The 17,143-nt window shown below is 36.2% G+C and overlaps 1 protein-coding gene across 3 annotated transcripts in view; it reads right to left on the reverse strand.

Annotated features, from left to right (window-relative positions):
- The window catches only part of atrx.L (alpha thalassemia/mental retardation syndrome X-linked L homeolog), a 118,483-nt gene that overhangs the window by 71,271 nt on the left and 30,069 nt on the right, over positions 1–17,143 (reverse strand). For all 3 annotated transcript variants that reach the window (XR_001932620.2, XM_018229764.2, XM_041572697.1), the window contains 6 exons: positions 13,439–13,506; positions 9,875–12,282; positions 8,360–8,438; positions 3,283–3,422; positions 1,436–1,618; positions 866–965 (listed from right to left, as the gene is read on the reverse strand). Coding sequence is in view for 2 of the 3 variants with exons in the window: in XM_018229764.2 (XP_018085253.1) it covers positions 866–965; positions 1,436–1,618; positions 3,283–3,422; positions 8,360–8,438; positions 9,875–12,282; positions 13,439–13,506 (2,978 nt within the window). In the remaining variant the exon portion in view is untranslated. The remainder of the gene's footprint in view (positions 1–865; positions 966–1,435; positions 1,619–3,282; positions 3,423–8,359; positions 8,439–9,874; positions 12,283–13,438; positions 13,507–17,143) is intronic.

The following is a 17,143-nucleotide window of genomic DNA, read 5'->3' on the forward strand; positions in this document are numbered from 1 at the left end:
CTAAAGCTCATCTTGGAGGTCAATTAAAGGAGATGAAAAGGCTAAAATTAAGTAAGCTTTATCAGAAAGGTCTATATAAATACACCAGTAAACCCTCAAAGTAATGCTGCTCTGAGTCCTCTGTCAAAAGAAACACTGCATTTATTTCCTTCTATTGTGTACACATGGGCTTCTGTATCAGACTTCCTGTTTCAGTATAAACCTCCAGGGCTAGGGCTTGAGCATGCTCCGTTTGATCCTCTCTCCCTCCCCCCTGCTGTAATCTGAGTCCAGAGCTATGAATGAGCAGGGAGAGACTCAGGAAGGAAGTGATGTCACACCAAGCTAACATGGCAGCTGCTATCTTAAACAGATAGAGTTTCTAGAGGGGTTTACTCAGGTATGATAAAGCATTCTGCAGAATAAATACAGTGTTATAGCTTGTATTATTGTGGTAAAAATATTGGCAATAAACTGCTTCAGTAACTTTCCATCTCATTTAAGAGAGAAAACTGGTATGAACACCACTTTAACATCCTAGATATTCTTGGAACTATAGCTGAATGGCTGATATCAACAGTGCTTTTGCTCTACCTTACCTTGTTATGCACAAAAAGGGACTCTGGTCAAATGTAAGCCTTAATTGAATTCCAAACATGTCTAACAACCACTCTCATATGGTATAGAAGAGTTGACCAAATACAGAGTGTATAGATTTTCATATAAGCCAAATGCATCATTAAAAATTAGGTTCATTTTGATTGACAATCAGATTTTTTTTCATTAAAGGCAGACTAACTTATGAATGGACAAACTGTTCAAGACAAATATATTTAATGACAGTTTGAAAGTACATTTATTTGAAAAATCTGTTAGAGTGAAAGACCTTGTTCTGGGCCGCTGATCATCTGAATCATCACACTCTGAAATTTCCTCACTAACCCCAGACGAATTCTGGAAGTCAGAGGCCGATTCGTCACTGCTCACTAAAACAAATAAGGTAATTATAATCAGCAAAGGGGCATGGATGTTTTCATTAAGTTACCTATAATCTTGTGGGAATTTTTAGTGTTAAAACTGCTATAAATCCAACAAGCAGAAGCTCCCCATTCCAAAAGAGGGTGCAGCTACTTCTCTATCTTTCTCTATCATGAATGGCAGCAAACCCCCAAAATGTGTTGATCAGTGTAACTTATTCTATACATCCTGACCTATTAAAAAATATTCCCCAAGATTAAGACACTGGTTAAAATCATATATACTGAAAATGTGTATTAAACAGAATTAAGTGAAGTAAAGTATATAGTGCTTAGTATAAATATACTCAAAATTAATTTCCTTGCATTCACTCTCTATCCACATACTGTAGAAGGGATGGGAAATATTTGCTTCTACAAACATATATAGCTATATACTTTTTATGCAAACACCCAACATTGACTTGAAGGTTATTTACCTTTCCGTCTGTTTCGACGCTTCCCATTCTTTGAGCTCTTAGCTTTATCGCCTTTCTCTTCTCCAGACTCTGCTTCACTCAAACTTATCTTGTGTCGCAAAAGGTGGTGTCTATATCTTGGTTTTTTTGTAGATTCAGAATCAGAGTCTGAATCTGAATCTGAACTGTCATCATCCTCACCAACTGATAAAACAATACATGAACATAAAAGAAATTGGCAAGTACTGTTAAGTGCATACCACCATTTTGTTTTGATTTCCATTCTGCTAATAAGAGGGTTGTACAACATTCTGGACAAAGAGGGCCAAAAATACATATTATATATTGGGAAGCTGAACTGTTAAAATCCTGCAGTAATAGAAAATGGCAATAAAAACTTCTTGGGGGCCAGATTTAAGCAGCGGCCTCAAGACAGCACTGATCTCTATAGAAACCAGTTTCTTTAACACATTATCCAATACTATTGAAGAACATAAAGATTCTTTCAGGAAAAAGCGCAGTTTTAACATAGCAATTTTAAAAAAAAAACCTTTGACTGCACATCATATTTAGGACATCAAAGGAGTTTTAATTCAAAGAAACAGAGAACATCATAATTTCTGAAAACCAAAAGTTGCTTTTTTCACAATAGTAACAAATTAGAAAATATGCACTAGTTCCTAATGAGCAATTTTATAATTGTTTAATTAAACAGGACTCTATGGGAAATGGCAGTGAAGTGTTTCAAAGCTTTTTGGAGAATGTGTCTATAGATAATGGATCTCTTAGCTGTACATGAAAGCTTGGTGTAATTTCTACACTTAAAAGACAAGGGAGACTCCTTTGAAGATAGCAATGTCCAAATCTTGGCTAAAGAAGACCACTGGTTTGAATGAGGCATGAAAGATGCGATTCATGTCAAGGTGGAGAAACCATCCCTGAACAGAGGTGGGGGCCTTCGACACCTTCTTCTACATACAATGCTGTTCTAACATCTGTACCCCAGTGGTTTCAGAACACTTCACACATCAGATCATGCTTATTTCTAGGAGCTGCATGACACATTGGTAATCCTATCACAGTAACTAGATTTTGCTGTAATTGTGGACATACTGCTTTAGTAACATTAGATTATGCATTATTAGGCCCAAAGGTCTTAAAAAAACAATACCCCTTGTTCAACATGCGTTCAATGAACAGGACTTGTGCAGAACATAGTTTTCTGCCTATTGCTTTAATCACAAAAATGTTTGGTCCTTTCGAAGTAGATAACTAGATTACCGGTATATAAAAACTCCTATTCCCCTTTTTTATGACTGTTGTGTTAGGGCAATAACAGATTACTCCCTGGCAGTGGCTGACAAAACATCCCTGGTTTTTCTCTCCAGCAGCCAACACGGGAATCGGCGCTTGGGAAACATACAGGACATAGAAAGTAGCTACGCGTGTTTCCCGAAACGGTGATTATCATGTTACCTGCTGGAAAGGAAAAATGGAGATGTTCAGTCACCTGCTATCCAAGTGATTAATCACGGGCATCAAAACCCATTGCCCATAGCAGATGTCCATTAGGCAGTGGAATTATCTGTACATTGGAAATTTAATTATGCATAAGTTCAGAAAGTCATCATACATATAATCACGCTTGTTGAGATTTTACCAACACTACAGGCGGAGTACAACGATTACTCTCAACCAGAACTGGACTGCTAGACTTTACTGCCTTATGTAATATAAATAAAAAAAAAAAAACTAATGGGAGGGGGGAATTAGAGCAGAGTCTTTATTCTTATAATGGTGGCAACCTGCACTGCACATGAATAAATCGAATTCAATCAAAAGAGTACATAAAACACCCACAATCTTACCATCTTTATCTTTAGTTTTTGTAGTAGCCTTTGCCACAGATTTTTTGCCTTCTTCTGGCTCTTCATCAGAGAAAGCATCTTCATGGTCGTCTGAAGACAGATTGGCTTTGATTTCTTCCAGAAGCATTTTCTTGGCAATCCTTTGAAAAAGTAAAAGGAGCAGTAAATGAAGTGTGTATCTCCACATGGAGTTATCAAGTTAATGTACAGGATACCTGGTGTAAACTGCAACCTATTGTGCCAAAAGCAAAGAACAAGTTTCCTATAGCATTCCGCATAAAATGGTCAACATTAACTAGAACAGCAAATTGTGTAGGCGAACAAAGAAACACACAGAAGATACCGAAGCTTTATATTCGTCAATTTGCTCTTAAAAAAAAAAAAAGGCAGCTGAAGTAATGGCAGAAGAAAACAATGGCAGAAGAAAACAAAAACTATTGTTCGATTTGCAGTTTTCTACTTTTAAATGCCATCAGCAACATATCTGGTAATCTATTTGTATGGTGAGGATGTCGGACGTAACAAAAATCCCAATGTCTTCTTGAACACTGCAGGAAAATATTTCAGGAAAAATATATGTTTTAAGTGTTGGAAGATCCAAGATCAAGCCTCGACTTCACAAATTAGATGGACTCTACACTATACTTTGGTAAATGTGTAATGGTTTATTTTATAACAGAAAAGGCACAGGACATAAAAAATGAATGATCAAATTGGCCAAAATAAAGTTTAAAATTAACTAGTAAAGAAAGAACCCAGTGATCTGAGGGGCAACAGAAAGTGTCATAGAGGGACCGGTAAGACAATCAAATATCTTCTGACATTATACATCAATTCCATAAAGAATGAGCTTTATTTGAAATAAATTTACTTTCCCTTTTGTATGAAAATTTGGGTCAAGTCATGGATATTCATTAGGTGAATATAACTTAAAATAACTAATATAAGTGTGTAAAAAGATAGGGAGCCACAAACAATATAACTCAAAAGAAAACTTTCACAAAACTGAAAATATTGTAACGCAATAGAAATTACTAAAGGGACAGTTATTTTTAATTTTTCATAAAACAAATTTAAAACCTTTAGATTTTTATCTAATTAAAAAGCTGCACTTCTTGTAAAAAGGGAAGCAGCCAAGTTGTTTGCAAACAGAGCAGTTGGGCTTCTTTCAGCCACATTCTCCTATCATAGGCTTCTTTATGTCAGATTTGGAATACTCTTCTACTCAAACGCATAGTAGTACAGGGGACCGATAAAATAATTATCAAACTAGTGTTATCAAACCCAAGCCGAAATGGCAGTGTCCAAGAATTTTAGCCAAGTTCTCCAATGTTTTTTTTTAGCATGCTGCACCCATTAGGAGAGTACATTAACAAATATTAAGGTTTGACATAAGGGGTCTAAATCTGCATTTCATAAGCATTAAGAAAAAAGTTAAAACCGAAAGTATGTCCTTCTGTAACTAGTTACTAGTCCTTGACTTGGAGAGCTTTGTCACCCAAATATTTCTACACCCTGAACATGAAAATTATCTGTAAACACCCATTATAAATAAATACTCCCGAGCTTAGTTTGGCTCATGCATTCAAAGTGTTTTCTGTAAATTGTGATACCTTACAATCTGTGCTGAATTGTCAGGGTTTTAAGAAGAGTACCTTTTACTGAAGTAAAAACATGGCTCACATAAAAAAAACTACAAATTATGTAAAGAAAGCATATGTTCAGTTTGTGTAGAAAAAACGTTAAAACTATAATGGTGCCTTGCTGGACAACCTGCAGCATCGCTTCTATAACATTGCAAATGGAACTCTTTGCACACAAGTATATTTATCTGTGGTGTGTTCTGAACATACCCAGATTGCTTACTATTAAGAATCAAGATGGCAGAATGTGTGTGAGCTCTTTGACAACATTAGTAGGCTGTGTAATGATTACATAATGCATTAGTGTTTAGGAAAGTTCATAGTGCCCTTTCTCATAAAATGACCCAATGCTATAAATCCTACAAGCAGAAGCTGCCCATTTCAAAATGGATTTTTTTTTTCTTCCGAAATAAGAAAACATTCCTAGCTACAGCTAGGTTAAATGGTTTAATACAGATACCTCGGCAATATAGTGTTAATCTGCCGAATACATATTTAGCATGAAATATATCATTAATATCATTAGCGTTTTAATGAATGTATTAAAAATTAAATGCATGGACAAGAAAAGTTTCAAAAAATTTATTGCATCCATAAAATAAAAATGCATTTTATACACCATTTTCCTTTTGACAAAAACACTGCAATCAGCTTTAACATTGCAAGGTAAAATTATAAGCAGGAAATCAAGAGGAATAAAATACAGAATATAATACTAAAGAACACAGCACGGCATCACTTACGACCCTGTAACATTTCAAGTTTGCAAGATGGTTACACAGAACCTGCCATGCATGCAGGCCCCCAGAATACAATATTTTGAAGACACCTGCACTTTTTGTATAGTGTAATAATCGGTGTTGAACAAGAAAAGCTGCCATGAGTCCCAGACCACTGGAGAAGGTCAGGTTTCAATAACAGACCAGGAATAATCATCAATAACCTATTCTGCTTTGAAGGGTTGTAGACATCCAGCCTGACTGTGCCTCAGATCTAAAATACAAGTTGCTCTTTCCGATTGAAAGTAAATTGTATAAAAACAAACTAGCAAGGAAAGCAGTTTGTGCAGTTTTGCAACCTCAGCTGGGCAGCAAGAGTCATATGTCTGCCTTCTCAAGTTTGTTTCAGTATCAATACTTTAAACTAATGTTTCTGCTATTGGCTGAGCAAAACTATACTTCAATCACATTTTCACTGTTTCAGCCATTTAATTTTTTATTTAGACCTTAAATTTTCTAAGGTATTCTAGTAATTATAAATTTAGGGAGATTGTGGCTTTTCAAAACAAACAAACAGCTTACATCTTAATTTAAGTTTACAAGATAACCATGATAATATAAGTTGCATGTGCCAATTTTTAAACAGAAGTCAGATAGGCATTTCTGTATCAGAACACTAGGTTTGGGCAGAATTTACTTTAAATGGGAAAAATCTGAAGATGTACAGTGCTGCAAAATATGTTGATGCTATATAAATACATGTTAATAATAATAATAAAATAATAATGCAGCCAATGTAAACTATGTACAGAGTAACTAGACCGAGAACTTTCATGGAAAGAGCAACTCGCATCTTATTTATCATTTTCTATGATTTGCAACCTAACAATTCCTGCATTTATTACTGATAGCTTCGCATCAGGTGGGCACTGTTTTCAACAATATTCAGTGATAGTTTATAAGCAACTTTTTTTGGGGTCTAAAATACTGTAATTTTGAGAACAATTTTAAAAGTAAGCTTTTGTTTTCTCAGGGTATGTTCTTGTGTATACTCAGAATTGCAGGGAGATGTATAAGTGCTGTGTTTTCATGAAGGTCAGTTAAAAGGCGGTAGCAGCATTTAAAAAAACAAAAAATAATAAAGCTGGTGTATAACGGAAAAAAAACTAGAATACTTCTTATTGGATCTTCACAAAGTGACAAGAGAACCACTGAGAAACAGATGTAGAAAAATATTAAATAAACTCTTTCAAGAAATGTAACTTTTTATGTTGTATATTACAGAATAATTTCTTAAGATATAGCAGCAAATAGATTATGTTACAGAAACTATCTGCTTCTGTAAATAACAGATTAACGTAACAAAATATATAATTATATATAACGTAATTTAAATTGGAAATCTGTCCAGTCAACCTGAACAATAAATATGCCCTCACCCACCCCAGGGACTGAAAGCTAAAGCAGCAAAAGGAGGTCTTTGCTTCATACTCACAGACAACTACATAGACTTAAATCTACTTTTTTATTTTAATGTTCATAAAGAACAAGTCTTATAAAGGTGGCTTTTTAATACCTACAAGCATACAAAATTGAAAGGATACTAATAAAAACTAAGCAGCATCCTCCGACTGCAGTTCTGTTGGAGGGCAATGGTTAATATCCCTGACTTTAGGTAATGTTGAATTTTGCAGTCAAGAAGTTATATAGAGAGATAAATCTCTGGAGAAGAACCAACAAATGCTGTGCCTTGTGAATTCTTTTTAGATTTACCATCCTTCAAACATTTTCTTTAAATAGAATATTACACGGCCTGTGAAGAGTTAACATTTTCAGGCACTTATTTCCCATTTAAAGAAACGTAGCTATTTATTTTTAACTGCTGTAAAAGCTGGGTAAAACCATCAATATAAAGTAGGTATGGGTCATATGCCCAAAGTATCGCTATATAGATTCATGGCACAGTAAGATTAAAAACAAAGATCACTGTGTCCATAGGTCTCCATAAACATGCTGTATGTTTACTATACCAAATTGGAAAAAAAAAAAAAAAATCAAATGTGTTGATGGTTTACACTTGCAGATTGTTGTGATTTAGGAGTGATGTATACGCATTACCTAGAAATAGTCTGGTTAAACCACTATTTGACTTTGTGAGCTGTACCTTATAGGCACATATGTATATTGATTCCAGAGGCAGTGAGTGCATCATGCATGTAAACACACACACTATCAGATATGGGGAGAGAGAAAAAAAAAACCCTCTATCACAGATATATTTATAAGGGCAACATTGATTCTGTAGGTGCTGAACAGTACACCGACATTGTTTTAAAACCCTAAAACACAAAGACAACCAAGAAAGGCATGTCATCAAGACCTAACCCCAAATATTGTGTAGACATTGAGGAAAGTCTCTTGTTTCAGCTTAATCTCAATCAAGTTAAAAGAATAAACATTTCTGCTGCACTTTTTATAACACACCCTATGCAAGGTGTGTGAATGCTTTTGCAAATTTATTTTCTCATTGGCTTTCTGTTTTTTGGCCTTGGTTTGATGGCTACTCGTTCAGACTTGCGAGTAGCCTGGGATCGAGTCTTTACAAGGCAGGAAGTCCGGGTTTGTACAACCTGCTTGCTCTTCCGATGCTCTGCTTTGGGCCCACGCTTAGGGTGTGTTATAATCTTTTTTATGTCCATATGGATGGAATCATACCTATTCTCAGGGTCATCATCGTCATCACCATCATCATCCTCCGCAGGAGCTGCCCCACATTTTGTACCTGCTTCATCGCCTAAAAACATAGAAAAAATATTTAATTGATCATGTAATGGATACAACCCCACTAATCAAACTGAATCCATATGACCATTTCTAGAGTGTTTTAACGAACAGCTTTCTTAAAATTAGCCCTATATCAAAGCTAAGTTAAAAATGGGTTCTACCTATAAGGGATCATCTTGGAAAAGGGCTTTGAAGACAGACTAGGGCAAGCCACTGGCATATGGTAAACATCCAACAACAATCCACTTCCCTTTCGCGCCCCCCCCCCCCCAAAGATGATTTAATGGTGTCGGAGGGTCACCGTTACTAAGGTTCGCCGGGCTGGGGGCTGCTTTTAGCTGCTTATATTTCGCATGCAGCTTCTTTTCACGGATACTGACACGTTTCTATTTATATAGGAATGTGTCAGTATCACTTTAAGATGAAGAGCTGCTGAATAAAAAGCTAAATAACAAAACCCTTCAATAATAAAAAATGAAAACAAATTGCAAATTATCTTAGAATATCACTCTCTACATCATACTTAGTTATCTCAACCCCTTTAATTAAAACTACACCTAAAATATCAATACCGCTAACTGGCATGAAGCAGGTAGAGAGCATAGCAAGTTTTTTTAAATGATGAATAACTAAACCTGTTCCTTGTTTAAAGGGCAACTAAAACCTGCATCAACAATGCCCAGTGTCAGTTATTGTATAGCACTTGCCTTTATTTCTAACCACAGACCAAATGCGTATTTAACAGATAACCACAGCAGCTGTTCCACATATGCAAATCTAGGCTAACCTAAATATCATATAAAAAATTAGCAGAACCTTTAAAGGGTAAACAGCCATAATACAGCTAAAAAAACTGAAATATGTCCTATATTTTGTTTTCCTTAGAGCAGTGTATAAATTGGTGCATAAAAGATTATTGCAAGACACTGCACACCTGTTTTTTTCAGACAATGATCCTGCTATGGGTAAGTCAAAAGAATATGATTTGCAGTGAGCAGAATGTTTCCTTCTAACAGCACCAAAATGTTGTTTACATTTCACATACAACCAACTCTGCTAACCAAACACTTTGTGCTTAAAGGAGAATAACAGAGAAATATTAATGCTGGTTAGAACTGTGCAAAAGAGCTGGTGGCCACCAGGATTAGCTGCTTGACTTTCAGACCTCTGCTCTCTAGCACCAATCAAGCATGTGTACTTAAATCAGATGTTTCACAGGTCACAGAAGTGAAGCATTCTGATGGCCAACTCTGCATTCCGTATCGGTATAGTTAAGCAACTGTGATCTTTGTGTTCATCCCAATTTGGAGAAATATCCAAAACAAACTCTTTTAGTAAGATTTATCTGTCAAGCTTCAGTAGCACAGAGTGCACTGCTTACAGTTTTATGAGGGTAACTTGCACTTGTGGGTGATGTAGTAAAAAAAATAAAAAAAATAACTATACCTGATGATTGAACAAATCCTGTGGCAGATACAACTTCATTTTCAACTAAAGGCTTGATCTTTTGTTCATCGCTGTCTTCATCTGAATTGTGGCTATTCTCTTGCTCCTCTTCAGAAAGGTCAGATGAGGATTCCTTCTTATCAGAAGCAGGTGTTTTCTCTCTTTTGGATATTTTGGCTTTCTGTGATCTACTTTGTCTCTTTTCATCAGAAGACTCGCAGCTTTCTTCCTTTTTCTTGGATTTTTGCTTTGATCCCTTCTTGACTGCATCTTTTTTACCAAGTTTTTTAACTTCCCTCTCTAGCTCAGAATTTGAAGAGTCTGAATGGTCCCAACGTTGCTTTTTGGTAGCTGTTGAGTTTCTAGTTGTTCTTTTGGTTGGCTCAGAACCAGAACTCGATTTACTTCTTTTCCTCTTACAATCACCTTTTGCTGCTTTTTCTACACGATTAGAAGCTTTTTTACCACTGTTTGCCTCATTACTGCTATCAAGCTCTGAGGAACTGTTACTCATAAGGGCTGCCTTTTTAAGAACCTCTGGAACCTCATCTGAATCAGAAGTACTTTTATTCTTTTGTGTCTTCATCTTCTTGGCTAATGACCTTTTTGCTTTTGGGCTCTCCCCGCTGTCTGCAGGGCTATGCTTTGCTTTAGAATTCCGTTTTTCTTTAGAACATGCTGCCATTTTACTTTTTTTCTCTTTGTCTGTGTCATTGCTCTCTTCTTCTGTATTTGAGGTTGCAGAATTTGCATCAGTTTGTCTCCTCCTTGGTGTTGTTTTGACACGAGGTGATCTCCTGAGTGAAGATTCCTCTAGGTCATTCTCAGACGTGTTCTCAAGGACTTCATCACATGAAGCACGATTTTGATTCTGAGCTTCCATTTCAGCATCACTACAAATTTCAGTCTTTGGAGATTTGCCTGTACTACAGTTGTCTTCTTTCACAGGGGAATTGGATAGGGACACTGGCGTCAGCTGCACAACCAACTGCTTCTTGGCTAGTGGCTTTAGTTCTTTTTGATCTTCCTTGCACTTTACGGGTGTGGTCACTGTAGTTTCCGTTACAGAATCTTGCAAAGAATTTTGCTGCTCTAATGATAAATCTAAGCTATCAAATATATCTTCAGGCACAGAAGTTGGCACTGAAACAATGTCCATGTCAAGAGCTTCAGGGGAATTGGGCTCGAATGCCTCTTCATTTTTGGATTTTTTTTGTGGTGTGCGTGATTTCCCAGATTTAAGAGCCTTGGTGCACTGATCAGCCATTTTCTTTTCTTTAGTTTTATCAGGCAGAGGAGAATCACATTCTTTCTCAGGGGAGTCGTCACTCTTTATGCTTCCAGGTGAGTCTTCACTAGGTTTGTCATGCATACTCTTCTGCTTCGTTAGCTGTGATTTTTGCTTACCTTCATCATCATCATCATCATCATCATCATCATCATCATCATCATCACTCTCAGCTGCCTCTTTTTCACTTTCCCTTTCAATATTTTCATCTGCATCCTCCATGATGACATTATCTGTATCCTCTGCATCTGTTGTCAAAGCCTGGGTAATGTCGGCAGGAGAACATGGTTCGCTTTTCTTTATATCTTCAGTAAGCTCTGAATTTCTGCCATTTTCGTCAGCCTGCTCTGTATCGTAAGAGGCGTTCATGTCAGAATCCATAGGTTTGTCAGAATCTGAAGGTTTTGCTTTTTCACGTGCAGCTATTTTCTTGTGTTCCTTGGGCTTTTCTTCACCGTGTTTCTTCTCCTTTGCATGCTTGTTCTCACTTGTGGTCTCTTTGCTTTTCTTAGATTTCTTCTGCTCCTCAACTGAACTGATCTCTTCCATTAACGTTTCCTCTAAAGCCTGATGGGCTCTCTTTAGGTCACCCAGGACAGATTTAAATGCCTTCAACCGTCGTAACTTTTCGACAGGGTTCATTTCATTGTTTTCAGTTCCTTTTTTCATAAACTTTACAAAACTTGCATTCAGGCTAGTTGTTGTCTCAATAAGTTTTTTTGCTTTTTTGAGCATCTGCTTTGGCACCATAAGGGCTCTATAAGAATATGTTAACATATCGGCATGTGCATCACTTATATTTTTGCCCTGTCCATTACAGCTTGTATTCTTTTTATCAGAATCATTGTGGGAGTGCTCATTTGATTTGTTTTTGTCATTGTCCACTTTCATTTTTTTCTTATTTTGTTGTAACAATTGCTCTAAATTTTCAAAAACGCTGTCACATGCAGCTACAGAGTCCAGTAAAGGTTCTGGTCGACAAATGTAGCACTCCCACTTGCTATCTTCATCCATGATAGCAGAAAGCTCCTTTCTCCCCAAATTTCGTTGAATGCACTTCTTACAAAAGGCATTATGACAGTAATCACAGCAAATCAAGTTTCCTCCTTCAGCACACCATCTATGGAGGGGAAATTACATAAATGTTAAATTATTTAATATTTTTCATTAGGGGGAATGCAAACAGAGTTCCTTTAAACAGGTCAGTATATGAACCTTGTATAGAAAACTTGTAATATAAATTACCATCGCTCGTTATTGTATTATATAGACCATAATACAGCTGTACAATTCATTTTTGGCCACTAGCAGGTGATGTTCTATGAAGACTGCTGAGGCAAACTGAGGCCACATTCATAAAATATGAAAAAAAAAATTTGTGCGCACAATAATTAAATTTCCTTTAAAGTGGATTAAACAGATAATTGTTCCATACAAAAAAAAGTTATATTTTCCCATTTGGGCAGAACAAAATACTTGGCAAGGCTAAGTATGATTAAGAAATTAAAATGTCCAAAATAAAGGATATATAGCTTTTGGACAGGTGGTGAATATGCAGCAAGTACAATGGCTAAACAAAAAACCATAACACAATACAAAAAAAAACATGGCTCCTGCATTTGGTTAATCAGTTAGGCGATAAAAATCTCAATAGGCCACGTCAATGCTTAACATTGAAATACATGAGAAACAACACACCAATCAAAAGCAAGATGTGTTCCCAAGCCACAAGTTACTTAGCATCTTTCCCATATAGTGAATGACTTGCATAACCAACTAGGACTTTTTGTGTTAAAACCTTAACCTAATTTGGATATGTAACATTTTGAATGTTCAAAACATTTTTTTATTTTGGGATAAATGTTAAAACGAAAAAGTAGTTTGTGACCTGAAGGTATTCAATTGTCTTTGAACTAGGGATGCACCGAATCCAGGATTCGGCCTTTTTTCAGCAGGATTCGGCCGAATCCTCAAACCCGGCCGAACCAAATCCAAATTTGCATATGCAAACTAGGATTTGGATCGGTATTCGGCCAAATCTCTCGCAAAGGATTTGGGGGTTCGGCCGAATCCAAAATAGTGGATTCGGTGCATCCCTACTTTGAACTATTCATACACTAACCAATATAACCTGCTCACTTTGCCCCTCCAAACCAAGCTGGCAGTTTATGAACCAAATTATGAGGGTCTGCCCAACTGATACAATATTTGGCCAAGGAAATTTAGAAAATCCCATCAGATGAAGACAAAAGGCAGTTCTCTCCCAATACACTTACCTGCACTGTTCATCCATTCCATCTGCATCTCGGTTTATGTCATCACTCATGTAATATTTATAGCATGCCTGAAAGGGAAACAATATATGTCATCTGACAATAGCTGACATTCCTTTCATCTCACTTATATAAAGTTTAAGTTTTTAATAACCTTGGGGTTAACTGATAGCAATATAGTATTTTAATCCCTCTTCCAAAGTGTTCTAACTCACTTATTTTAAGTTTAAGCGATGTAATTGTGTAACTGTATTCTCTACAAATTAGTGGCTTTGTACTGTGATTAAATCTAGAGCACATACGTGTATATACAGTACATTGATAAGAGGAAATGCCTACTTGAATATCCATGAAATGATCTCTCATACTGAAACTTGCGAAACAGTCAAGGAAGAGCTACAAAGGACATGAACAATTGTATTGTATAATGACCAGTCTAAGTAATGGCATTAAAGGGGGGTTAACTTTTAGTATGTTATAGAATGGCTAATTCTAATCAATTTTTCCAATTGCTCTTCATTATTTTTTTCTTAGTTTTTTAATTATTTGCCCTGTAAGGCTAAAAATGTATTGTCATTGATGCTTTTTATTATACATCTATCAAGTCAGGCCATCAATAAAAAATGTAATCCAATTGTAAATTGTCTCAGAATATCACTCTCTACATCAAACCAACAGTTAATTCAGAGGTGAACAAGCCCTTTAAGAGATTAAGTACATTAGAATACATTATAGACAAATAGCAGGGGATCTTTTTGCCCAAAAAAAAGGGATCACTGTACCAGAGGCCACCCCTTCAGACTAGAGGAAAAGAACTTTCATTTGAAGCAGTGTAGGTGGTTACCTACAGTGATGTCAGATGATGGTGTAAGGGTTGATTCTGTTAATTTCTTTAAAGGGATACTGTCATGGGAAAAAACTTTTTTTTCAAAATGAATCAGTTAATAGTGCTGCTCCAGCAGAATTCTGCACTGAAATCCATTTCTCAAAAGAGCAAACAGATTTTTTTATATTCAGTTTTGAAATCTGACATGGGGCTAGACATTTTGTCAATTTCCCAGCTGCCCCTGGTCATGTGACTTGTGCTCTGATAAACTTCAATCACTCTTTACTGCTGTACTGCAAGTTGGAGTGATATCACCTCCTCCCTTTTCCCCCCCAGCAGCCAAACAAAAGAACAATGGGAAGGTAACCAGATAACAGCTCCCTAACACAATATAACAGCTGCCTGGTAGATCTAAGAACAACACTCAATAGTAAAATCCAGGTCCCACTGAGACACATTCAGTTACATTGAGAAGGAAAAACAGCAGCCTGCCAGAAAGCATTTCTCTCCTAAAGTGCAGGCACACGTCACATGACATGGGGCAGCTGGGAAATTGACAAAATGTCTAGCCCCATGTCAGATTTTAAAATTAAATATAAAAAATTCTGTTTGCTCTTTTGAGAAATGGATTTCAGTGCAGAATTCTGCAGGAACAGCACTATTAACTGATTCATTTTGAAAAAAAAATTTTTTCCCATGACAGTATCCCTTTAAGAGGGCTTGGATGATTTATTGGACAAGCATAATATAGAAGGCTATTTTGATACTAAATTCTATAGTTCGTATAGATATGAGTATATATCATTTATGTGAGGGTATGGAGGGGTCAGTGTGTATATGTATAGATACCGGGTTTCATTTGGAAGGGTTGAACTTTGGCCTAATTTTTCAACCTAATGGAACTATGTACCGGTAAATAACGACAAAGCAGCAACTTGTCAATAGCGAATAGGAAGCAATCCCTTGTGTGTAAAGACTTTCTATTGGAAACAGAATTATTTGGAATCCATTGTATGGACAATGACTCTGTATATAAAATGATGGATGCCTCATTGTCATCATTTACTGTATATAGCAACAGCAAGATACAAAGTGCTTAATTTATAACAAACAGGGGTCGTACATCTTATACATTTAAAAAGAAACACCTTTTTCATAATTTTTTTTTCACAATTTTCATATAACAGGGCAGACTGTATTATATATTGAATTCTACCTGAGGTTACATACAAGACAATGGCAGATTTAGCACTACATCTGAACACAAAAGGGTTTCTCTATGTGAAGTGTATCATTTAAACAGCGACAAACTGGTGTGGACAACACCTGTATATGGAGCACATATGGACAGCTAAAACCACTAGCTATAACAATAACCAAGACACACTTGGTAGTACTACCTAGAGTAAATGTCTGCGCACATAATAGGGCATTCTGAAAAGTCTTTTAAGTGGACATAACATTTGCATCAATATTTTTATGATGTGTTTATATTACTTTTTGCTTGTATTATCTCCTACTGCCATCTAGTGTTGTTATGGATTACTGCAATTTAATTTTAATTAGATCTGATTTAAAATTGACCTTCATGCTAATTGCTTATTTGTTATGTTGTTGCACGCACATTCGATATATCTATATATTTTTATATATCTATTACATACGCACTGGAAATGGATCATGATACAAGTTATGCATAGAAGTGTGGTTTCAAAAAAATAAATAAATAAATGCATTTTTTAAATGGAAATCACCATCCAAATAAAAGTTGTCAAAATGTCAAGGCCCAGAACACAATGCCATGCTTAGGCACATTTGGAAAAATTACAGCTAAAGCACATTCCTCAAGTAAGATTCTACTTGAATGTTTCCATGTCTAGTAATTTTTATCAGTACAAAGTAATATGATCAATATTATGAGCTACTGCTCAGTTCTCTGCATTATTAGAAAAAAACATTTTTTAACAAATATTTTTTATTGAATTTTTTTTTTAGAAATAAAAAAGAAAAACAAACAATCCCAAACACAAAAGGCACTTTAAAGTACAGATTACATCCAGGTAGACAAATTTAACCTCCTACAGCATATGTTATAAAATGACAGCATATTTTAGAAACTTTTAATTCAAGAGTACGGACGAGAGGGTTTAAATTTAGCTCCTGAAATTTTCCTAAGTCTTTGTGTACCAATACTCCAAAACAAGGTTACCTGCTGTATTGGGAATGGAAGTTTCTGTTGATCTATGCTAAAGTCATCTATAAGAAACATTGCTGATTTACTCCAGTTTATTTTCAATACAGAGTAAAGAGTATGTCTGTTAATTAGTTCTAGGGCAGTCCCGAATGCTTCATATGGATTTTCTAAGAACAATAGTGTATCGTCCGCATACATTGCAACTTTTTCTGTGTTCCCATTTAAACTTAGGCCGGCAATCCCGGGGTTCTCCTTGATTAATATCGCCAGAGGCTCCATGGCCAAAGCAAACAACAAGGGCGAGACGGGGCAACCCTGACGAGTACCAGGAGAGAGCATGAAGGGTTTGGAGGTGTTGTGATTGGTTCGAACCCTAGCCATGGGGCGGTCATATAATGCGTTGACCCATTTCTTAAAGTTTGCCCCTAGACCCATCACATCCATTACTGCCCTCAAAAAATTCCACTCCACAGAATCAAAGGCCTTTTCATTGTCCAGGGTAATCGCATCTCATGAGTATGGAGATATTAGTAAAAAGTCTTCTCAGGTTAAAATAGCTGTGGAGTGGCCTGAGATGAATCCAGTTTTATCAGGGGACACGAGTGTGAATGCATAGATTTAGTCTAGATTTTTACATCTACATTTATAAGGGAGGCCTATATGAGGAGCAGTTGGTAGGGTCCTTACC

Source organism: Xenopus laevis, chromosome 8L (genome assembly GCF_017654675.1).
Source record: "Xenopus laevis strain J_2021 chromosome 8L, Xenopus_laevis_v10.1, whole genome shotgun sequence".
NCBI lineage: Eukaryota > Metazoa > Chordata > Amphibia > Anura > Pipidae > Xenopus > Xenopus laevis.